The sequence below is a fragment of the Glarea lozoyensis genome (genome assembly GCF_000409485.1).
Source record: "Glarea lozoyensis ATCC 20868 chromosome Unknown GLAREA1, whole genome shotgun sequence".
In the NCBI taxonomy this organism is placed as follows: Eukaryota; Fungi; Ascomycota; class Leotiomycetes; order Helotiales; family Helotiaceae; genus Glarea; species Glarea lozoyensis.
This window is the reverse complement of record NW_007360983.1, coordinates 805399-828790: the sequence shown is the minus strand read 5'-3', so window position 1 is coordinate 828790 and position 23392 is coordinate 805399. Positions and strand designations below refer to the sequence as shown.

At 45.8% G+C, this 23392-nt stretch overlaps 6 protein-coding genes across 6 annotated transcripts; 3 read left to right on the top strand and 3 right to left on the bottom strand.

The window, feature by feature from the left end:
* Nucleotides 1-774: 774 nt before the first annotated feature.
* GLAREA_08928 (P-loop containing nucleoside triphosphate hydrolase) lies at nucleotides 775-4208 on the bottom strand (the record flags this gene model as incomplete). Its single annotated transcript, XM_008077889.1, has 5 exons — nucleotides 775-2343; nucleotides 2455-3275; nucleotides 3323-3355; nucleotides 3438-3509; nucleotides 3563-4208. 5 exons carry the CDS (start codon nucleotides 4206-4208, stop codon nucleotides 775-777), a joined length of 3141 nt encoding a protein of 1046 aa, XP_008076080.1.
* Nucleotides 4209-5711: 1503 nt separating this feature from the next.
* On the bottom strand, nucleotides 5712-6226 carry GLAREA_08927 (uncharacterized protein; the record flags this gene model as incomplete). The annotated part of the gene is made up of 2 exons (XM_008077888.1): nucleotides 5712-6110; nucleotides 6158-6226. The coding sequence occupies 2 exons, from the start codon at nucleotides 6224-6226 to the stop codon at nucleotides 5712-5714; spliced, it is 468 nt and encodes a 155-aa protein (XP_008076079.1).
* A 5544-nt stretch (nucleotides 6227-11770) lies between these two features.
* GLAREA_08926 (uncharacterized protein) lies at nucleotides 11771-13308 on the top strand (the record flags this gene model as incomplete). Its single annotated transcript, XM_008077887.1, has 3 exons — nucleotides 11771-11785; nucleotides 11854-12410; nucleotides 12519-13308. The coding sequence occupies 3 exons, from the start codon at nucleotides 11771-11773 to the stop codon at nucleotides 13306-13308; spliced, it is 1362 nt and encodes a 453-aa protein (XP_008076078.1).
* Nucleotides 13309-14165: 857 nt separating this feature from the next.
* Nucleotides 14166-15253, top strand: GLAREA_08925 (uncharacterized protein; the record flags this gene model as incomplete). Its single annotated transcript, XM_008077886.1, has 2 exons — nucleotides 14166-14459; nucleotides 14576-15253. 2 exons carry the CDS (start codon nucleotides 14166-14168, stop codon nucleotides 15251-15253), a joined length of 972 nt encoding a protein of 323 aa, XP_008076077.1.
* A 477-nt stretch (nucleotides 15254-15730) lies between these two features.
* Nucleotides 15731-18791, top strand: GLAREA_08924 (FYVE/PHD zinc finger; the record flags this gene model as incomplete). Its single annotated transcript, XM_008077885.1, has 3 exons — nucleotides 15731-15759; nucleotides 15980-18506; nucleotides 18648-18791. The coding sequence occupies 3 exons, from the start codon at nucleotides 15731-15733 to the stop codon at nucleotides 18789-18791; spliced, it is 2700 nt and encodes an 899-aa protein (XP_008076076.1).
* Nucleotides 18792-19858: 1067 nt separating this feature from the next.
* On the bottom strand, nucleotides 19859-22103 carry GLAREA_08923 (Ankyrin repeat-containing protein; the record flags this gene model as incomplete). Its single annotated transcript, XM_008077884.1, has 4 exons — nucleotides 19859-19921; nucleotides 20087-21001; nucleotides 21048-21627; nucleotides 21676-22103. 4 exons carry the CDS (start codon nucleotides 22101-22103, stop codon nucleotides 19859-19861), a joined length of 1986 nt encoding a protein of 661 aa, XP_008076075.1.
* Nucleotides 22104-23392: the final 1289 nt, after the last annotated feature.

Below are 23392 nucleotides of genomic sequence, written 5' to 3'. Positions count from 1 at the left end.
GTCTAAGTTAGAAGAATCTTCAACATGTCCATGGGATATTGTCAATGATATAGTCTATTGCGACAACGAATAGAAGGTTTGTATTTAATGTTAGTCCTAACTATTAAAGAGAAGATGTATCTTGTTTATGATCAGTAAGATAAGGTGGATTGGTAATTAGATGAACGGCGTTTTGTACTTGTAAGTTAATGAAATATATAATATTTCGTCAATTAAGCTAGTAAAATATCATTTTGTTTACTTATATTATCGACAAATATAAGGTATGTAGACTACATGTCGAATCTTTTTAAACCAGAACTAGATTTTCCTTCACTTTATTACAATATTAGGAGGGTGTGCCACAGATTTTGTCTTCTGCGAGCAGGTCCCCCCCTTTTAACCTCGCTTAACGAAGGTCTTCCGGTCTTGGCGTCCTAGGAAGGAATCAAGGCACGGAATGTGTGTATTTGTTATACTTAACATGTGTCCATAAAATCACAAATTTACTCGAATAAATAGGTAGAACCTATTCAGGTTTATTGAAAAAGCTTATGATTTTCCAACCCGCCCATTCGATATACATCAATGACAATAACCACCACCCCAATCTCAGATAATATATTCCCTCATTAGTCTTATTCCAACCTTTACTGACCGTTGTAACCAAAGGTTGTTTTGCGTTATTTGTAATACAGCGCGCGATTAACACGGTAGCCAACTCAAAGACATCACGTTACCGCACTCAACCAGTAATAAAACAGATTTTCATGCAGGCCTCTGTATTTTCTCCTGTCATTTCCTCTTCTCGTCTCGCCGGGCAGCTAGCGCTTTTCCAAACACGGGTATATGGCGTAACTTGCTCTTGGATTCTAACATGTCTTTTTCAAATTCGGTGGCGCCTTTAGCAATCATTTGTTTGCGTATTAATATTACCAGAGGATCGTCGAAATCAGCAAACACTTTGTTGAATATGAAAAGTCCCGATCTTTTGGTAGCAGTTCGTGAATGTCTTCTACGAACTTCGTGGTAGACCGACTGCGCTGCATTCGCCCCGTAACGTAGGAAGAGTTCGATTATCTTCAACCACCGAAGCTTGAGCTCTCGCATAAATTCTCGATGTTGATCAAAATCAGAGACGTAATGATCAACACCTCTACTGTGTGGCCAGTCACCGCAGAAACGCAGGTAGACTTGGAGGAGCACAGATTCCCAAGCCGTCCTTGTTCCCTCATCACGGACATCGTCCACATGTTCGGAAGTGAATAGTTGATTTGGATCGCATCCCCTCTTTAAAAGGTGTTCTACTATAATTGGATCGAATGCGTCTCTTTCGAAATCATCATAATAAAAATCTGGAGCCAGATTACAGGTCGCGTAGAGAAGCAGAGGTCGCCCTCGCTTCTTCACAGGGTTATAGCCACGTTCGAACTTGTCGATGACAGACCGAGTCATACCAACAGCTGTCAGGTATGCGATATAGTCACTCTGCCACCCGGTTGGCTCGGACCAATCGCCGTATCGCGGGAGTGTCCAATGCCAATGCCAATGCTTCCATTCTCCAATTTCAGTAGCACAAATTTCTGTAATCAAACTGTCAAGTACTTCAAGATATGCGAGCTGCGACGTTCCAGTGAGCCGTTCGGCTTCACGTGCGTGGAACATCATTACAAAGATAATCCCTTCACGCATTGACGAGAAATAGGTTCCAAGCTTATGGAATAAGCTAGTGTTGGTATGGTTATAGTTCGAGAGGTGAAGTGATCTGGTGGTACAAAATTGACGCAAACAGCATACAATAATGTCAATGTGAGCGGCAGCTGTTAGTAACATCTGGTTTGCTAACCAAACTGGCACACGATCCGAGCAAAGGAATTCCTTGACTGTCAAATGTAGGTACTGAACTCTAGACGTTTTCCAAGGTGTTTCCACCAATTGTTCGTATTTCAATTTCAAGGAAGCATCATCTTGAGAGCGAAACTGATTTTCACTTGGATCGCGCTCTATTAGACGAACCTCAATGAGACCAGCCGTACGGGCTTTAAGCCTCTTTGCGACTTTTATATGCCGCTCCGCAATATCCGTCCCAGAGAGAATGCTTCCTTTTGACAATGCCTCCCTTGGGTCGTCCTCAGCGAAGGACATTGCAAGTGGAGAAAGTGGTTTGACGGCGGTTTGAACAATGCGAAACATCTGGCCTGCATGCCTATGGTAAAATGGGTCGATCTGCTCTAGCATATGCTTATACAATGGCGCAAGACCAGCAGGCAGGAATGATAGACGAGCTTGGAGGGTTTTCAAATCATCACCGCTATTCAAACTGTCGACAAGAGATGTTACGACTAAAGTTACCCATAGGAAGACCTAAAGATTAAGATATCAGCTACCTGCCACGGCTGATCTTTATAGAATCGTGAGATGTGAAGCGAGAAGCAGAATTGACGTTCGACTTGACCAGAAAAGGAATTTGCTTACACCTTCCGCTTTTGACAGTATTTCTTTGATAAGGAGTTTTGTGGTGAATGGGTCGTCGTTCAAAAGCTCTCTGAGTTGCCGAACGTCGCTGAATTTTGTTTCTACATATATCTTTATGTCGTCTGCCGTCAAATCCTGGACTTTGATATGTAAAGACTGCAAGTACGACTGCTCGAACGCTAAGTGCGGGCGGCTCGACACGCATAATTGAACACGGACTAAGGAATCGTTCGACGCCGGGAGTAGACTTTTTAATACATCGATGATATCCTGATCCCGACCCGAGAATTCGTCAAGCCCGTCGATTATGAAAAACAAATGTAGGCGCAACCGAGTTTGAGAGATAATCGACTTAAAAGTTTCTTTCAGCTCCACAATTGACCATCTTCGCATCTCTAATGTACCCATACCCGCTGAGATATTATCTCTCGCTGTCTCCCATCGTTTAGGCAGTGTGATAGGTATCAATTGGCGGTATTTGTACAAAATGCTGAAAATAATGGCTCGGAAAAGTCCTTCCTGAGACTTAAGAAGCGGATTTTCCCTGCGGTCATGAAAGAAAAATCCAGAAATTAAAGTATTTTCGATGTCCTCGGGAAGACTTTCAATGGTCCTGGGATCTGCGAAGAGAAACTTCATCAAAGTTGATTTACCACAACCAGCTTTGCCGGATATCCAATAAATACCCTTTCCGGCCTTCAGCCAGTCGACAAACTTCAGTTCCGGTTTCCTGTAGATCCAGCCGAATGTTTGTTTATGAGCCTCAGCAATGTCGTCGTATCTTTCGTGCATGCCGTCGAATGCAAGATGAGCCAGTATTTCTGCACCAGTTAGACACAACAAAATGCGTAAAAGGGCGCAAACCTACCTTCCTCACTTTTTCTTTGTAAGTACGATTCCCCTGATAGTGTAAATATTTTAGCAAAGCACTTGATTTATCTGAAAATGGAATAAGACATATTGGAACATCTTCAGGAACTTACTCGGAGCAGCAGAGGCCGGAGAAAAATGTTGCACTTGCGCATAGTACCTTGGCTCTTTTATTTGCTCATTGTCTACCAGACATCAACGGCCGTATCGATATGTCGGACTATCTACTTCGTCTTACTCATGTGGAAAACTTGAGATTCAGCTTGGAACTGTTCTCCAGATCCGAAGTTTGCCTGAAACTTTTGGTTTCCTGATACATTATTGTTTGTCATTGGCCCGTTGCCAAAATTGTTGTTTGTGATGGAGGTTTCGTCCAACTCAGAGTCAGGGATCGAATGACTGATTGCCGATAGTTCTTCGATAGCCTTCTTGAGCTGTTCGACTTGGTCCGCCCTGGCAGTTTCCATCCCATGCTTACTCGCGATGAGCAGCACATCGTCCAACAATCCTTTCATCAATGTTTCCACTCCTCCACCTTTACCCAGTGTCTTTGCAGCACTGACGTACCGAACCCATCTTGTGGCATCGTCTGCCGGAAGAACTTTCTGAAATATGCCATCTAGTGTCTCAGCACTCACTTTGCATCTATCGATCAAAGGTTTCATTGACTTGCACGCAGCTTCATCCACATGTCCATCTCGAATATTCCTTTCTGCAGAGCCGAGGATATTTTTGACAATCGGAAGACGTCCCGCAACCTCACGAAAGGCTTCCGGCAGACCTTGTGCATTCGAAGCCGCGTCGTAGACTTGCTTCGTCCCGTCAACAATTGCGACAACTGAAGAAATAACGCCAAGAACGAGTATGGCTTCGGCACCCGACATGACTACGATCACAGGTATGTTAAGAGTACGACTCTCAGGTATCTAGAAAGAGTACCTCGCCGGGGAAATACAGAGAGGAAAACCATATGGGGTGCTTCATTTCATACACTAAGGTCGTGAGGCTGAACAAAAAGCAAGGTTGTGATGGAGGCGTCAATAACCCTGTCAATGCAGCATACAGTAGCTGAAGTTTCTCTAAACATCCGTTCGAATCGAGACCACAATTCTAATAGATTCGCGAAAAGATAAAGAGATGGAAATAGATGACAGGATAACAACCAAATGATTACACAAGCGAGTATGACTCCACAAATGTTGTGGATTTATTCGGTTCTATTGTGTTAATAAATTGCAGCGTATTTCGTCTAATACTTTTAGGGAAAAAAATTTGTTATGTCTAGTTAGGTCTAGGCCAAAAGTTGTATATGTACACTTAATACAATGGAAATTAAGAATATAGTCAAGAGGTTGCTAATTCTTGAATTTGCAACTCGAGACTAAGCGGATGAACATTATATAGGCCGAACATCAAACAACTATTTAATAGCACTTACACTGAAAGTAGACCCGTGTAAAGAATACGGGTTATAGATCATGAAAGTCACTGGAGTCACAAGGAATGTACAACCAATTTTTCAAAGTGATTACAACGACATCTCGTAGTGGGCAGGTAAGTGGCAGTCGAAACACGATGTTATTGCAGTCAGAATGACAAATTTCATACACACCGTCTTCTTTCATCTAAAGAAAACATTTTAATAGTCTGCTGAAAATAATCTGTAACTATACGTTCTTAGTTACTTGTAATTACCATAAATCTTTAGAATGTTCTACCACCGATTGTTTGCTCTCCAAGAGGGTCTAATCTTGGTATATACTTAGTGATCGAAGGATTATACTAGATAAATTACCAGTAGATTAAAGTTACGACGAATGTCTCCTAATGGCCTGCTTCACCTGTTCCTTTGCACTGTTGACTACTTAGCGATGATGACTTTGGTACGAGATCGATCGCTAAAATTCACAGTCGCACTCGTTAGGCTTAAAATCTCGGTTCGAACTATTTTTGTTAAATAATTGTGTGATATGATATGAGGAAGGAAGACAGGCAAGAAACAAAGCTATTTAAAGAAGAGAATCAAGAGATGTAGAGATTTTCGGTTTCATGATTAATTCAAGGAAGGACGTTGAAGTTTAACCGACTTGTCTATGTTCCTATTTGACTGACACCTACCTAGCAGGAATAATACTCCATTAAATTGTTTCCTTTCTTACAATGAGGAAACCTCTATTTACCAAAAGTTATGTCTACACACAGGAATTATTTACCCAATATCTAAACACGTCAACCCAAGCCCGAAGGTTAAACCAAAAACACCCATCAAACCACAACCTACACTCCACGTACTCCTAAATCACTACAACAACCACATATAATACACCGTCCCCCATTATCACACCCAAAATCTTCGCATCCTATACCACAAACGCTCTTATCACACCTCATACTCTCCCTCGTCCACCATCCTTAACCCTTGGCGGCGCCCTCAACGTCCCCTCCACCTCCCCCCTAACCCCCTCTATAATCCCCTCCTCCCGTCTCCTCACCTCCTCTTCCTCCCTCCGCTTCCTCTCCGTAACCTCCTCATCAACACCCCAACTATAATTCCCCGCTCCGCCTCTCCCACCTCTATACACCGCAGCGCCTCCATTCCCAGCATTCGCACTCGATCCCCGTTCTGGGACTACGGGCGCCTTCGTAGTATGATTTGGGTCGGTGACAGGTAAGGGCAGCGTAGCAGGCTGCACCCAATTCCCCGCTCCTCCTCGGCCGGTATGCGCGTACTCTGTGGTCGGGACTTGAGGTTGGAGATTTGTTTTCGGCGGTGCTTCCTCAGTTTGCTAATACATCGTTAGCACTCGTCTTCTGGGGGAAAAGGGGATGGTACCTTCACATCCTCACGACTATAGAAATTCCCCGCGCCACCACGACCGACTTTAGCATATGGCTCTGTCATGATTGATATGCTTGTAGTACGTATGTATGATGGTAATTGTTCTTTAATACGAAAGATGAACGTCTGAGAAATTATCTGGCTATCACAATCTTCACAATTTTTTCCTGAGATCCTGGTTCGGGACGTCCGAAACGTGACGTCGCTTCCATTCCATCACCAGGCGCATCTACAATTTCTTTTTCCCTACTCCCGTTCGTACGAGATTTTCTTTTTCCACACAATTTCCAAACAATTGTCTCACCAAGCCTTTCACCTCTTATTCGAATGTCATACTGTACATTCACATCGCCGACATCAGTCCCGCAAAACCGTCAGTGTGAAATCCAGCTTGAATGAGCTCTGGCGGGGTTCTTGCCGATCTCGGCGGGGTAACATTTATTGCTCCACCTCGTAACTTTCCTTTCCTATCCCAATAAATATGGAGCGTTTGAACATTATCGTGTATGGTGGGAGCGCCTAAAAACTGTCTGAGTCATTAGGGTCTCTTTGGATTGGGAACTTGAGAAATGGGGAGTGTTTTGCGGATTCTCGCATATATAGTAGTGAGAAGTGGATAGAAGTGGATAATTATTCTACAAGTAGAGCTCATATACACATTCAGATGTGTAAGTGAAAATGCAGCGGATAGGAATTCCGAAAGACCTTGGACATAAGGTTAAGCTAGCTGTGGTTCTACTATTTTGTGTTGAGTTTAGGATGTTTTGTGGTGGACAGAACCTCCTGGTTGTTCAGCGGCCTAAGAAGGTGTTGAGTTCGTATATTGCTAAATTTAATTGGCGAAAATTCACAATAATTTGCAGAGTATCACATTGCATCAAACCTACGGTGTTAATCTCAGGTTATTTGGTTCATAGAGATGGGATATGTAACATAATGTATTCTACTACTTTAGGGGAAATGTATTTGGACATCGTTCTACTCCAGACTTCACTTGTAAGTAATGGATGTTCTTGAATCCATAGTACAAAGACCTGTATCCAGGTGTAATTCTCACCTGAGTCATTATAATACTTAACTCCTTCTAGAAGCTCTCCCCCAAAATTTGTTCTCCAAAAAGAACGTCATTTACAAGGCCCCTTGCAGATAAGGGAACTGCAGGTGCATGTACCCGGTTGGAAAAGACCGAGCATCTTTCTAGAATTGTTTAGAAAAATTGGCAAGTAAGCATAACATGATCTCGTTAGGCACTCGACCGTCCAGGCACAATAATTCGTATGAAAACGTACCTGATGTTGACAAATTATTAGTACCCCGCTCCCGAAAACTGGAGATAGATTGAGGGGAAAATACTAGTGTACCATCACTTCCCTTAGAACCTTTCTTTTTCCAATTGTACAATTGAGCAACGTAATACGTTGTATTATTCAGTGATCGGAAACCGAGGCCGGAATAATACTAGCCTTGCCAACCTTTCGGGATCGTTTGTTCTCACGATAGGTAGCGTCAAGAAGTGGAGAAATAATTGCTCTTCTGACCACAAAGCCACGCCACGCCACGCGTGTCATCCAAGTTGTTAGACTGGCTCTATCAAATCTTGGCCATATTAGTGATCGATGAGGCAGTAGCACCACCGCTAGCAATCCGAAGATCTGGCAACTTTGTTTTTACGTTACCCGTACTCGGTCGATAAAAAGTTAATGTCAAAGGTGTTGATTGTGCCGAAAATCCCGAGTGATTCCTCTCATGTGTTAGAATAAGTTATGTTAAAACCATTTCAATGTTTGTATCAACGTGCACGTCCTGAAGCCGGCAGATCATAGTTAATGTAATATAAGAAAATCAAACCAAGAAAAAAATGTCGAGGGAGAGTTTCAGCCATCGAAGGGAAAGACCCTTACCCGTGTGGACCAGATCGCATCACCTGCATTAGCAACCGCAAGTATTCGATCAAATTCGATCCGATCCCTCGGACTGGCTGGCTTGGTTGACAGCCTAGCCCCTGTGATAGCGTATGGCGTACCTGAATGAAAAAGTTGAGATAAGGACTTTTACATTTCTTGACACAGAAATGTCAAACAGGTTTCCCATGTAGATTGATACCGAAATGTTGAATGACATCTCGACTTTTGGATCATCGATGATGTGTCGCATAAAGCTTCCGTGAGCAAATAAAAGAACCTGGGAGAGATCCATAGTAGAGGCCAGCACGGGCAGCTGAACGAACAGAACTGAGAAAAGAACTCCAGGATTCTTGTGATCAGCGTTCGCAGGCCATTATTCCCCGAAATTCCACAAAAGAGTGGCTGCAGCTCTTTCCCTCTTCTCATGATTCTGCATGTCATATCAGATAGTGAAAGCAATAATCGTGTTATTTGAGGATGATAATATCCTCTCACGCTGTTTTAAGCAGTGTCTGTGGAACCACTGGCAACTCTACTGAACACCAATGATAGAAATGCTCGCTGCTTCAACATGATGGCTGACGCCGAGGGGAGTGTTCCGATCAATGAGAGGCATTCAATCCACCCCGCTCTCTCTGCTGCAGCCGCCGTGGAAGGCGCTGAGAGGGGTAAATGCTCGACTCGCGCCTCGGACAGTATTCGAATATGGATGGAGGTTTGAAGTATGGGAAGCCTTTTATCCATGAAACTCGCGCGGTCTGGGTGATTGGGATAACGAATGGAAATAGTCATCCTACTGATATCAAAAGATACCAATGCTGATTCCTAAACCAAGTAGTGATGATCCTCAAAACCCCATGAATTGGGTAAGCCTTGAAAGAGTCTAGAACATTGATGGACGTCGATGCCGCAAAGTATGTGTATGTCGGGCCAGCTTGTTGTTGATGCGGTAATCATTGTTTTCAGGTACAAGAATTGTTGGCTACGCCTCCAATCTGCGGAAGAGTACCTGACTTCCCAAATGTATGTCAGCTGTACTCCCCATCCGAAAGGGTGAGCGACGTCCAGCAATTGGTGCCCACATCGCTGCAACCAAGATTAAAGATGTGCCACATGCCGTTTTGAAGCTGGAAAATCGGGAAATACTGCCAGATGTGTCCCCCCAAGAATGTTGTTAATCGTTGAGCTTCCCTTGATTTCTTTTTGATATGTGTGTCACCGTGTCACCTGAAGTTTGATCCTGGTTCTCTAGGCCATGCCGCAATATGTTTTACTGGCGTCAGATGAGGAATTGCGAATATTCTGGTCGATCCGATTGCCGCGTATGCTGGGCGATGCTTTGAAAAATAACTGTGATGGTGTTGATTTCTGAGACATCAAGAAAACTCATCATCAGCACTCGCGATCGGCAATAACCTCAACACGATATCATGAAGCTTCCTGGTCCTATTCGTCAGCTCAGCTCTCGATTTTCACTCCCTCATTCCCAATTCTCCGTCATGCGGCAATGCAATCCTTGAATATGCTTGCCACCCTCCATATCTGGACCGCACCAAACGCCGACTTTGGCTGGGTTCGATGAGGTTCCCAATGATATTCAACCAACACTGCCTAAAGACGGCGTAGGGCAGGTGTCCTGTGATCCGCGGTTATTGGTCGAACTGCGAAAGGCTGGACCAAACGATCGCTGCTCGAAATATCACGAGGGGGTCCTGATGCGGTTTAGTGAGGGTTGCCCTTTGGGTGTGGCATCCCCATTTATAATTCTTCGGGAAGGAAGGGGAAATAATTATTTTGCGTGAGAGGGATGGCGTTTGTCGCGCGTGGTCATGGTCGAAAATAATACTGTACGATCGAAACGAAAGGGCGATGATGCTCCTGCCTAATAGATGACTGTGTTCATGTCTTCAGCCCCAAGGAATATCGTGTTGGTGATGTCTGTGGCTCAGTTGGCGGTTAGGTGGTTCGCGGTGGACAAGCAGTCCAAACACGATATTTCTTCGATCAAGTTGACGAGTTACCGTAATTTAGTGGATTAACTTGGAACAATATGACATATTCCGTAAATTACTTTGAGTAAATGAGACCTTTTAAGCTGTATTCGAAGTCTTCAGTCCAAATATTAGTGGGCTGAGACTTATTTTGCCCACCGGGAGGTGGTCATGAGCGTCAAACTTTTAGACTTTTTGGCGGGTCCATGTCATCCATATCACATCATGTTCTTTGAGATGGGTAAGGCAAATCATCTACTGGACCCACGAAGGTTCTTTGACGGCACTTCTCTCTGCTTTGTCCACGGTCGCATTTAAATTTTTATTTTTCCAGTGCTCCATCTTACGTGTAACAACATTTACAGTGCTTATCTTCAAATTGTGCGCTTCACGAGGACAAGCATATTGCTCCTGCACCAGACCCAAACCAGTGCCGAAACACTGTTCGGTCATTCCAGCAGTGTATACATTCGAAAACACTTCTAATTAACAGTTCTTACGGCATACGTATCGAAGAATCCCTTTCGGCTTTGTTCGATTAGGTGCGCTGCTCGTCGGACGTCCTCAACCCCACCATACTGTCTATCACTGTCTATCAATTGACATTGGCATTGCCTGACTGCATCGATAAGTCTACGGAGCGTCCTCCTCGCTGCTCTAGTCTAGGTACCAGTCGAGCCAGTCCAGCACTAAATATTTCTCCGTAAAAGACTATCTGGCTCAAAATCAGGGAAACCTGGATGGGAGAGAACGAGCGAACAGTCGACGACGCAAGAGCGATTATTATCTGATCATTATCCATTATCCATTATCACTACTGGCACTCCGGCGACCTGGTTATTTGGCCACAATATTGTTATTTCTGTCCGTCGGTGGATCGGTGTCCTCCTAGAACGACGCCGACGCCCACACGCCGCCCACACCCTCACGCCTCGTGCCCTTCCATCCACGCAATTGCCCTGCCCTGCTCTGGCCTGGGCTGTGTCGTGCCAATAATCTGTTAGAACCGCCAGAAAATCCCTCGACACAAACACCACTTCCTCAACTGCTCTGACACTCTCTTTCGCAAAATAAAAATCTAACTCACCCGCATCGTACTACTACGCTCTTTCTCTCCATTGACCACTCAGCGGAGTGCATGGTTGAATATCGAGAGGCTTCGCTACGGTATCTACTATTTGGATTGTCCCATTGTTCGCGCAGTCTGCCACTCCACTTTCATCCGCTGCCGCTGCCGTTTCCGCTCATCGCTCCTCGCTCCTCGCTCCTGAGCCCTGGCGTGCCCTGCAAGCTGAGACCAGGCCTCCCCCTCACCCACAATCGCTGCTCCTCAGAACCTCGCGTCTCAGCACCCTGCTCCAGACATTCATTCCAACTTCCAACCCGACAACAATCGCACCTGTTTCGCCGATTCCTTGCTTGCTCTCACCATTTTCTACATTTTTATTTCCTCAATTCGCAGCAGGAAATTCTCTACAACCAACCAGCAACGTCGTCTCAATCTCGCTCTCCGAACCAACACGGGTAATCTGGGATTATCCCATCCTCCAACAATAAGCTACAACTTGTGCGCCTTTGATGCAGGTAGCTCGAGCTTAACTAAATTCTCACCCACAACAAAGATTATCGAGTCTCTCGGCCCTCATATTGTAGCTTATTACAGCTTCGAGGATTGAGGGCCGTCTTGTTCCCCAATATCAAATTATACCACAATGGCGTCTTCAAAGGTACGCACGATCTGCAATCCGGCTAAGATATTAATAGATTCCAACGCTGATCACTCCAATCTCTACAGGAAATTCAACATTCTTCGAGGCCAGTGGGCCAGCATCGTCTATCCATTTCCTCAAATGCAGGTTCCCTTCCCAAATCGCACGCGCGGAATCATTCCCATTCGGTGTCCGGATCCCTCATTCCAAACCATCGGGTGACACGTCGGAAGAGTGTGTCGTCTAATGTGAGCAATGTCGCTGCAATGGTAGCCGCCGTGCGGGAGGCTGGAGATTCTTTGGGAATGCCAATAACCCAACGTCGAAATACCATGTCAAAGAACGCTTCTGCTCGGCCAGCAGCGTTAGGCAGTCTTCCGTCACCACCAGCCAGTCTGCCTGGCCACAGAATTCGAATGACCGTAAGCGGAAAGTCGGATCGCGGCGAGAGCGCCATTGAAGACGATCAAATGGAAGACATGGAGGAGGATGAGGATTCCGAATTTAATCAGGCGCGTATGCGACGTGCTAGTGAAGGTCAACACTTGATAAAAGATGGCAAGAAGGCCAGCAGCGGCGGCGACTTGAAGTGTGACAAGTGTGGAAAGGGATACAAGCACAGCAGCTGCTTGACCAAGCATTTGTTTGTGCCCACCTTCCTTTCCTACGTGCCCAGACTTTGTTTGGTGACCTGAGTCCCAGATTCTCGTCGCAGGGCAGTGATAAGGATATTGTTAACATTTTATCACAGATGGGAACATACTCCTGAATGGTCGTTTACTTCCAAACTTCTCATTTCAAAGCATCAGCAGGTGCAGCTTTTGGAAGCTGCATCGGTTCTTTTGACGATGAATCAAGATGGTACCACACCACCAGATTCAGCTAAGGATTTCCAGAGCGATCATGACTCTGCATCTCCTGCGGCATCCGGGTCGGAACCAAACGACCGGGCTAGCTCTGCTGACACAACACCTCCTCCACATGCAGATATTGGCAATACTTACAGCAGTGGGTCGTACACTGGAAGAAGCCATAAAAGATATAGCAGTGGGTATGGATTCTCGCGGTCGTATCAATCCGCCCCGTCAGCGAATGCTCTTAATGCGAGCAGCATGACCTCGCAATCAGGCTTTGGTCATTATCGCCAACCAAGTCATGAGCCTCGTCCGTTATCGTCGGGGTTCAATCGAAATGCCGAGGATGATGGATTGGCAGCTGCCGTGGAGCTGTTGTCTTGTAGTTTTGGAAGCACTGGCACACCAAGGACTGTCATTCCTGTAACTCTTCCAGAAGATGCCCCTCCAGTCCCTAATATTCCAGCACAATATCTCAACCAGGGGTTTTCGGGGACCACGCTAGCTCCTAGCCACTCCCATCCCCGCCAGCCCGAGAGCTATACTCGTCACAGAGTTCATTCCAGTCAGGACGTTAAGATGGAAGAGAGCGAAGAAAGCGTCGCAGACGATGATGAATATGACCGACGTTCTCGAGGTCGCAGTGACGAAGACGATGACGGCGTGTTTGGTCGTATGGAGGAATAATTACCTCAAACATGCCACGATTGAGGATGATTTTTCTTTTGTTGCAGAAAATTATGTACAGAGCGTGCGAGCATTTGTCTCCGCAGCCGACTTTCAGCACCGAAGAGTGGAAAACCTAGGCATGTTGGCAACATGGTGATCCACGAGGTTAAAGTGATGGTCGTTCTCGAGCGTTGAGCAAGGCACGCAAGCGCCACAATTAGCATTGTTTGTTCTGGGAACGGGGTCTATCTATTATCGACTTTTAACTTTTTTTTATCTTTTCTTGGAATTGGATTTTGAAGGATATCTTGATGGGAATGGAACATGTCATATATAGCGCGACATCTGAAATGTATGAAACGTATGATCGATAAATGAGTCTGGGATGAAGAGGTGAAGTGTACTTACCTTTGTGGCATTGTATGAATGATGTTTGATGGTGTGTAGGAGTGTAGGAGTGTATACTTGTAGCATCTTTTGGCGGTGTACAATTTGGTGATGTTCAACTGATCAGAACATCTTACTTAACCTTATTGAGGATAACTCTAGTAGTAGTAATACAGCGTTACGAATACAGAGTTTACAGAAGAGATGGGACAATCACAGACGAACAAGTGAGGGTGTTAATTGCAGACCGAATAATAAAGGATCAAAAAAATTTAAGCTAAGGCAGATCAAAAAGTCGGGGACTCATTTTTTCCTGGCAAGGGTCGCGACTTTGGGGGGCGGTGACGTAGAGTCCTAAAGGTAAACAAGACTGCATACCCAAATTGCGCACCACATCTTTTCCAACCTTCACGCGCGCAACGCTTCTTTTCTTTTAATCCTCCCAAACATCGATCCCATCTCTTTCGCATCTCGCAGCAACTTTCAACATGTCTCGCACAATCGCGCGCCGTTCGGACATCGCGCCTCTCCAATCCAAACTGCCCACCCCCCTTCGCTTCCCGCTCCTCGTGGTTCTGAGTCTTAGCTTGAGCAGCTTTCTGTATTCGCTCGCGGCGCCGGTTATTGAAGGCGATTTGGCGAGCGTGAGTCGTAGGTTGGAGGGTTGGGGAGAGGTGCTGGGTCTTGCGGGGTGGAAGGCTGGGGAGCTCGGGTTGGGGTGGTGGGGTGGGTTTGATGGGTATGATCTTGCTGCGTTGAGTCTTTTGGGGAAGGGACCGAGTGTGAGTTATTGCTTTTTCTTTGTTCTTTAGGTGGGGAGTTGAGAGGAAGGGTGTGAGCTGTCGCGCTCAGAAGAGTACCCAGTTGTTGGAACACTGGCTAATGATACATCTCACAGCTCTACCTCCTTGGAACCTTTTACAACATTCGCGCAGCCACTGTTGTTACGTCGCTCTTGATCGATGCTCTGGCAACTTATATTCCATTCCGTCTCCTACGGCCCCTTTCTCGAGCGCATGCAGCCTCCACTGCGCCAGACTCGACTATTGTGCCAAATAAGGACATCGTTACGGATTCCTCGATCCAGATTCTTACAACACTTCTCGCATCGTCAATCTATAGTTTGACACTATTTTCTGCGTACGCAACATACCTACCGGTTTACTTTGTCACATATTTCAACAAAATCTACAGTATCGAGGCAGCTCATTCAGCTACACTGGTATCACTTTTCCCAATCACGCTATTATTGGGCGTTGCGGCAAAGTCATTCATTTTTACTCCCGCAGCTGCTGCGGCACCTTCGTTGTTAGAAGCGAGAGACACAGTATTCAACCCCGCAACTGCTACGTTAACAGAGACCTTTTGGTACAACGTCTGGAGTTTTAGTCCACGCACTAGAACCGTGATTCAGAGGACGGCTACCTTGGCCTTGGTTAGCGGGGTAAATACCTTTGTGCAGACATATGTAACAATTGAAGGCGTGGAAGCTGTTGGTGCCCTTGCATACGCTGGTGTTTGGGCTGTGGCTGCGGTGGTTACAGGAGCTTCTCTAGGTGCTGTTGGTGCGGTATAGGAGATTTGTACGCTTTAGGACTTGAAAGTTGTACAATGTTGGTGGTTGTTCTGTTTCATCGACATATGTTGTATGTTATGGTCTGATAGGGTAAGAGGCGCGGCGGGATTTTAAACGGAAGGTGTTCTTGGTATTGTGAATGCGGCATTTGACATAGGTAAGAGTCATTAAGAAATGTAGGTAGGTAGCTAGTGAATTCAGCGAATTCTAAATGATATAAAAGTGGTGGTTGCTTATTACAAATGCATTCGAGAGTTAGGACCTTGCATATACAGCCCTATTATGTCAAGGAATAGCAACCTTGATAATTGGCCGTTCCTACCTATGAAACACAACGGATGGTGAGATGCTAATCGGGTGACCCAAAACAAGCGGGAGTTAAATGAGACCAAAATAAACATCGACATCAACCGTTACCCAGATCCGACTTACACCTAGTTTTCTACACATACGACATCGATTTGCATCCAAAACGCCATGGCCCTCATTATGGATGCTTCGCGACGGTAAGTCGACTTTCTTGATAACTCTCGTCGGCGCTCCGCATTAACTGCATCGCGACCCTCTTTTCACGTGGTTGCTCCATTGCGCTACTGTAGCCTGACAGGCACCTGCACTGAGCCAGGGTCGCGTTCATGGTTACCGAACGTCGCGCGTCTTTCGAAGCTTGGATAGAATTGAACATCGCACTCCTATGAGCAGCAACTGACATTCTGCGCACTTTAGATGGCTCGACGATAGTGGAATCTGGAGTTGTCGCATCAAAGTACCTACCTCGACCACCCACTCCCTCGGCGAATCCTTCCGTCCACCTGCAGATTCAGCGGCGCATCCCCGTTCCAACGTCAGTATGGCGCCCGCAGACATCAAATCAATGGACGTCCCGCTGGAAAGCACGTCGCCCAGCTCGCGACGCAATAAGGGGAAGCTGGCCGAGGCTATACAGAGCATGACGAGGTTTGGAGATGGACTGGAGCTAGATCTACCAACCGACCCTGATGCTCAAGCAACTGTGACGGATTTTTTGGACTTTACCGAGTATCTGCCATCGGACATGGTGAGGTCTCTTACATTGATTGGAAATCTGGATTATACATGGTCAAAGGCTTCATTGGAGGTTGATGATCTCACGAAACTATATGGACGACTTCCTAGTTTGCCTGCGGAGGCGAGACCAGAACCCACGAGGTTGAGAGCAGATATTTCGCAGAATTTGGCAGAGGCTGTTAGCGCGAGGACGGCATCATATGCGGAAGCTTGTCGCATGGTCGACAATGTCGAAAGACATTATAACCGTATTAAAACTATTTATGCGAAATTGCAGCTCATCGCTGAAACCTATCCCACATCGAGAGAAACGTCTCCGAATCCGAAGCCCAAGTCGCCAGTCGCGAACCGGGCACCGAAGATTACTCTGCGAGTTGGTGGGCATTCGGATGGACATAGAGTACGCAAACATCGAGCGCCGAGGATTACGGTCCCAGGAGAAGTGCTTGCGCCATATGAATTGGACTATGAATCGTACGGATCTGGTAGCGAGGGCTCTTCTGATGAAATTTTCGATACAGCAAGAGCAACCCCTGCGCGCAGTAGCACTGCTGGTGGAGGTAGCAGGTTAAAGTTGACCGTACCAAAGAGAGAGAAAAGTCGAGATAAGTCGCGAGATAAGACGAAGGAGAGAGTCCCAAAACCGCCTCGAGAACAACGACCAGCAGGATTTGGGACAAACGTGCATAGTCAGTTAGCGGGTATCTCTACAAGTAATGCCTTGCGATTACTGAAATCACCTCCTCCTGACGCAAAACCAGGTAGCGAACACTATCCCTGGTTAGCTTTGAGTGATTATGAACTTGGTGTATTGCGAAAGAAGATGAAAAAGAATGCTGTATGGTCTCCAAGCGACACCATGATAAATCGGGAATTAAAAGCTCGCGGAAGGGGCCTGGAGGCATATAAAGCTGCAGTCGGGGCTGCGAACGAAAAGGGTGAAACTATTGAACCTCCTCCACAACTGACCGGCCAGGTCGTGAACGAGCAGGGTGCGTTGAGTACCGCGGCGGCGACGAAGGGCCTCGAAGAGGAACCGCCGGTAATGAACCGTGGTATGAAATTGAACGAGGCAAAAAAGTTGAAGAGAGAAAATCAGAAAAAAGAAATCGAGGCTGCCGATAATAACCTCGAGGAAGCTCAACGGAAAGTTGGTAATGCCAAATTGGTAATGCAGAATATTTTTGGGGCTGTTCAGAAAACACCAGCCGGAGAAGAGAAGAAGGTGCCTGTAAAGACTCTAAGTAAAACGCCTGCGAGGAGTCATAAACGAAAGAGAGAACCGGATCCTGTCGAACCGGAAGTCGCTGAGGGCGATAAGCCTGTTGCGACTGACATTGCCGCAAAACCACAGCGTCCTCTGTTGAAACGCACCAAGACAGAAACGCCTGTACCCGTACCTCAACCTATTGCTGCTAAACAGTCAACACCAGCATTATCGGAAGCACCCTCAGTGGCTAGCGAGAACCCATCAGTTCCATCCGTCGTCACTGCAGTCCCAGCTCCTCTTCCAGTCCTTGCTCCAGCGCCTGTTGCCGCTGAAGTCGCCCCTTCAGAGACACCAGCTACCCCGCTACCGCCAGCTCTATCGTCTCCGAAGAAATCTTCTACGCCAATCTTACCACCTGTCAAGGATACTAAGAAGCCGGTCAAAAAGGAACTCAAGAAGATTGAAGTTCCTACAGCTACGTCGGAACGTCCGAGACGCGGATCCGCGCAACATACTCCTATCACCCCCGCGCCTAACGTCACCTCTACAACAGCAACAGCTTCGGCTATTGTACCAGTTGTAGCCGATGTACTTCCAGCCAAACGTCCGACCTCATCGCGGAGTAAAGCTGCCAGTATCGAGCGCGATTTCCAGCTTGCATCAGCAAGTATCGATCGACCCCGCCGAGCCAGTACAGCACGTAACACGCCAGCGCCCGAGCCTCGCCTTCCAAGTAGACGTCAGAAACGACCAGCGCCCGGACCAGTGACCAAAGGCTCGGAAGAGTCTACCGCTGTCAGCGTAGGCAAACGAAGTGCAGCAACCCGCAAGAAAGCCGGCCCGAAGAAAGAAAAGAAAGACGGTCGCGAAAGTAGCGCTGCCCAGGAATTCGATGAGATCGATGACGAGGGAAACGTTATTGATCCTGATGAGCCACGTTATTGCCTTTGTAATCGCGTGAGCTTCGGGATTATGATTGGTTGCGAGAATTCTGACGTGAGTATATCTTTTCAATCCTCATCCCTATGTGTTTGTGCTCTATTCAAATCTATCGGATCTTTTAAGGTGATGAGACACTGGCGTCGGATTCTATGAAATGAGAGTAAAGTATTACAGACAGAAGCTAACATCCCTCAGTGCGAGAAAGAATGGTTCCACCTCGAATGTGTAGGTCTGACGGCTAGTCCGTCTCGAACGACGAAGTGGTACTGTCCTGAGTGTAGGGTTACGCTTGGGATCGGGGAGAAGGGCGAAGTAAATGCTAGAGGCAGGAAGAAATAAGGGGTCATTTGTGTTTTTGACTAGGTAACGTGGTAACATGGTTAGGATGAATTATCTGATGGGCGTTTTGGGGGATGGATGGATAGGAATATATTGCGTTGAGGTTGGTCTGGCGTTGAACTTTCTGGGACGGTGGGATGTATGTGGTATTAGTGTGTTGATAGGTGTAGGTTGTAGGTTTGGTAGGGTTATGTTATTGAGAGATTGAGGTTGTCTGAGATGCTGATAGTGAAAACTTTCATCGCGTATATATCCTACGTCTTGCACTAATGTTTGCTGTTTGAGCTCGATTTTTTCTGTTGATATGTACGCATGCTCTGGTCGAAATGGGTTTGGACAGAATGGCCAGGGCTTAGGCCATAAAGTTACTTTCTTATTCCTTTATACCCTCATACTATTCAATAGTCCAGAATCGTCTTATTTCCTCAAAATTACAGACGGGAAATAAGATATTTCCTTAATCCAATCGAAACAAATGTCACACTCGACTGTATCTACTTTTGGCTAACCCGCGCGTGGCATTTTATTTTCTTACTTTTAGGTTAGTAGGAGAAACTACAGCTGATAGTGAATAAGAACTAGTGAAAGTTAAAAGTATAAGAAAATCTACCTATACCTACTAAGTTACTCCGCTACTACATCTAGTCTTTAGATTATAACTCGTTTTACATTAAAATCCCTAACACTTCTAAGAGGTAATAAAACTTATAAAGTTGACTATAACAAATTGTGTAAAGACTTGGTGTCTCAGAGTGACGAGATAATTTATCCTAACATCTCGGCTACTGTCAACTTTAATGTAATTAAGTGGATTTATACACTTTGGAGTCTTAACAGGGGTTGCATAGAGTTTGAAACTGTCTTATGTACTAAACATGTTGGACGAAATGCATAAGAGTTTGTTAACTTACAAGTAAAATACTACGAGGAAGCTATTGAAAAGCTAATGAGTTTGCAAATGTCCCGTTATAAATGTTCAAGAACTCATTCCTTGAGCTGGATTGAAAGCCCAAGTGGCTCAGCTTCGAGTTGTGGTTAGGTTTGTAAATAATGCTCAAATTTTATTTTTATTTCAGAGTGATTTGGATCATCAGATTGCACATAAAATGACTCGCACCAACAGGGTGCCACTGTCTGGAAATTTAGCATACAAATCCGTAATTAATTCGAGGACGAAGCTCTACCCGCCGTGAAGACTCAAGAGATCCAACCCAAAAATCCAACAGTCAAGCCGCTCGCGACATATAGAGATACAACAGATAAATGGAGAGAAGATAAAAGATGAGCAGACCTACCATTCCCACCTTCGTAATTTTCAACCCAGTCTCCTTGCGCACCTTTTGTCTTTGATCAAAGATCCCATCACCTTCAATTGCCTCTCCTGATTCCAGCTCTTCTATAGCTGTATTCTCGATCCGCCATCGAGACATTGTCGCCTCAGAACCACAGAAAGGGGCAGCGAGCAATACAAGATCCCATTTCCCACAGCCAAACCAACCTAATGCATCATAAGGTTCAACCCAAATAACAACTTCATCGGGCTCTTCACCATACGCGTACAGAACCTTGTGTTTGACTGGCAGCCATCGATAAAGATCATGGTCCCATGTTCCAATCAAACAATGCTCCAGTCCGTGTAGACTCTGTTCTTTCAAGGCATACTCCCGAACGCTCATTCCACTTTGAGCAACGATCTGAAGCCATTTACGGGCATGACTTATTCCATGCGCGGAGCTACCTCTAAGGAAGGCGTCCAATGGGGTTATACGCCGTCGTGAGTTCTCAGAGTGAGGATCTGCTCCGCGTTTGAGGAGATAGAGGCTCTGCCACCCAAGTGACACTTCGGTGACAATCTGGGACCACCAACCAAAAACAAAAGCGGCATCACCGAGCAGTGTCCACTCTTCTGAGTCTAGAGCCTCAAGATCTGCCTGCCCGTATTCAGCGTTGAACAGCCAAGCAAAGCCTTCCTCTGGTCCGCTGTAATATGCGATGGCATTATTCGTGACAGGTAGGAGAGGCTGGCATTGACTCTTTTCAACCAGAGCTCTAATAGTGTTGACGACACGATTAGGCTGTCCTAGGCTTGGTGGGAGTTTTCGAACAAGGTGGTCGAGTGGAGTGAGAAGTCGAGCGTCATATGCAGCTCCGTCGACCCCTATGTCAATCAAATATAGGCACAAAGCGTCGTGAGCGTTTCGTGCAACGGCCTGAGTTGTTTAGCAATGTGATAGAGTCTAAAGTTACTACACTTACATGGAGTAGATTCTCGCCATGTTGATTGACGACAAAAGGCGACATTCTTGACTTGTTGATCAGTAATTGGACGCCTTTCAGATTACCCTCTAAGCACAATGTAAATATTTCAGATTGACAATGTACCAGATGGTATGAGGTTATTGATAACGGACATCTTAAAAGTTGAACTTGAAAGGATAATAGGGGCATCAGCACCTCAAGACGTGTTTTGAAGACTTTCCGCATAGGAGTATTCAGTAACCCTAAGTCATCACTCGCATTTGTGTATACAAACCTGACAATATGGTTCCAGGAAAGTCGACGAAGCCATTGAGGTGTTGGACATCCAAAGACGCCAAGTACCCATAGAAAGGTGGCGTTGGTGTCAATCTTGAATATCCGATAACCTTCACTGTAGCATTGTAAAATTCCACTCCCTACATCGGTACGGGAGCGGGATATGTTGTGATGAGCGAACAATCTCTCAAATTCGGATGTTTCAACCGCGGAGAGCTTCGCGTTGATTTCGATTTTGTGCTTGACGTAGGATGGCTCGTCCGAACTGTTCGTGGTGCGAGACGATTTCTTACTCAAACCACTGCAAATACATCAGTAGCCGCAAGATTAACTATAGGCAGTTACTTACTGGTAGAAAGGCTGAAGAGCGAGAATAAGCAGCGTAAGGTCGCCGCTTAGTTGAGACTCTATTTTGTCTATAGTTTTATCTTTCAAAGTGATTTTCAAACTTGACCACTTTTTGGAAGCACGGTGAGTGCTTTTGTTTTTGACAGAAACAAGATCACACAGCTTCTCTGTTTCTTTCTTGCATATTTCCAAACTCTCGATGACGGCACTCCCGTACTGTAGATCAGGCTCTCTATCACAAACCTCGATAATGCTGCAAGAAATCACTTGAAGCAATGAGAGATGGCTCTTGATGCGTTCCACCTTCGAGTTTGTTTTCCCACATGAGTCCCAGAATGTATGTAATGATTGCGCAACTTCAATGAGCTGCAAAGAGAGTGCTGCGACTGCAAAGCCACTGGCAACAACACCCAACACAACGTCTCCCATGACTGTATGTTGAAGTACTTGTTTGAGAATAATGATCTTGAGCTAGACCAGGTTGTATCCCACCTGTCTGATATAGGCTCGGGATTGACGGGAAAGCAACTTATTCAAGGTTCTGCTTCGCCCATAGCAAACTGCCTGTGGAGAGATGCAATGCCTGCAATGTGCATGATGCTGCATATGATGATTCGATGCCCGACGCCTGACAACTGCGGTCCATGGACTCCTGCCCTGTCAAGTTCATGCAGTGTCGCCAAGAGCTAGGCTGTCTCCCAGGCACTTGAAAACAAAATAACTTGAGCCTATGTAGCAGAAACTGATTTTTGTCAATCTCTCAGATTTGATCCTCAACAACATGGGTGCTTACCCTCCCAACGACGGCTGGTTCACTTGCTGTAATTGTAGCCGTGAAGTCGAGGAAGCAGCCTGGGGAGTATGTTGTCCCGACTGCAGTCATCAAAAGTGCAATTATTGCGGTCCTGTTTATGCTGCAACTGGCCCAAGAAACACACAAGGCTTTAACATTCACATCGAATCAGCACCACTACAAGCAGAAACACCAGCAAGAGATCAAGGCTCTACTAATAACACGTTGAGAAAATACCCTTTGCCTAAGAATGGAGGCCAGGAGTGCGACTGTTGTTCGGATTGCGGATGCGACTGTGACTGCACTTGCCATCCTCCTTCAGTACCGCCACCTAGAGAGGAAGGAGCTTAGAACAACATCATTACTCAACATTGTAAGTTCCGTATCTTTCGAGTGAATTATTTCTTGGCCGCTAACATAAGAAATTAGCTTAAAAACTAGCGCCTGACAATCTTCGTCTCAGAGGTGGACTAGCCGCATATCTTCGTTTTTTAAGTTCACAAAACAATGACAACGACTTGAGTTTTGAAAATAGCTTTTCTTCTTGGAAGATCAGTGACACAGCTCCCAGGTGTTGTTGCAACTTTCATTTACCAGAAGAGGGGCGCAATGAAGTTTATCCTGTAACAGACACTATTGATAGATTCTTACTGGCGGTATCAGAATTATGAGTCGAGTGCAGAAGCGACCGTGTGTACTCGATTCATAGTCAAGATTTATGTGGATAGAAGATGCCTCAACCGTGGAGACGACCCTTGTGATCCGGTTCGTCTCAAGATAAAACGGATACAGTTGCTTTGGCTGTGACTAGAAACACTTTATCAATCTTCAACGATATGAATTTACCATGTTTTCTCACTTCCGATCGTCAAAATGACAGGACTTAAAGGCAAAATGATTCATCATAGTCAAAGTGCTGTAACCC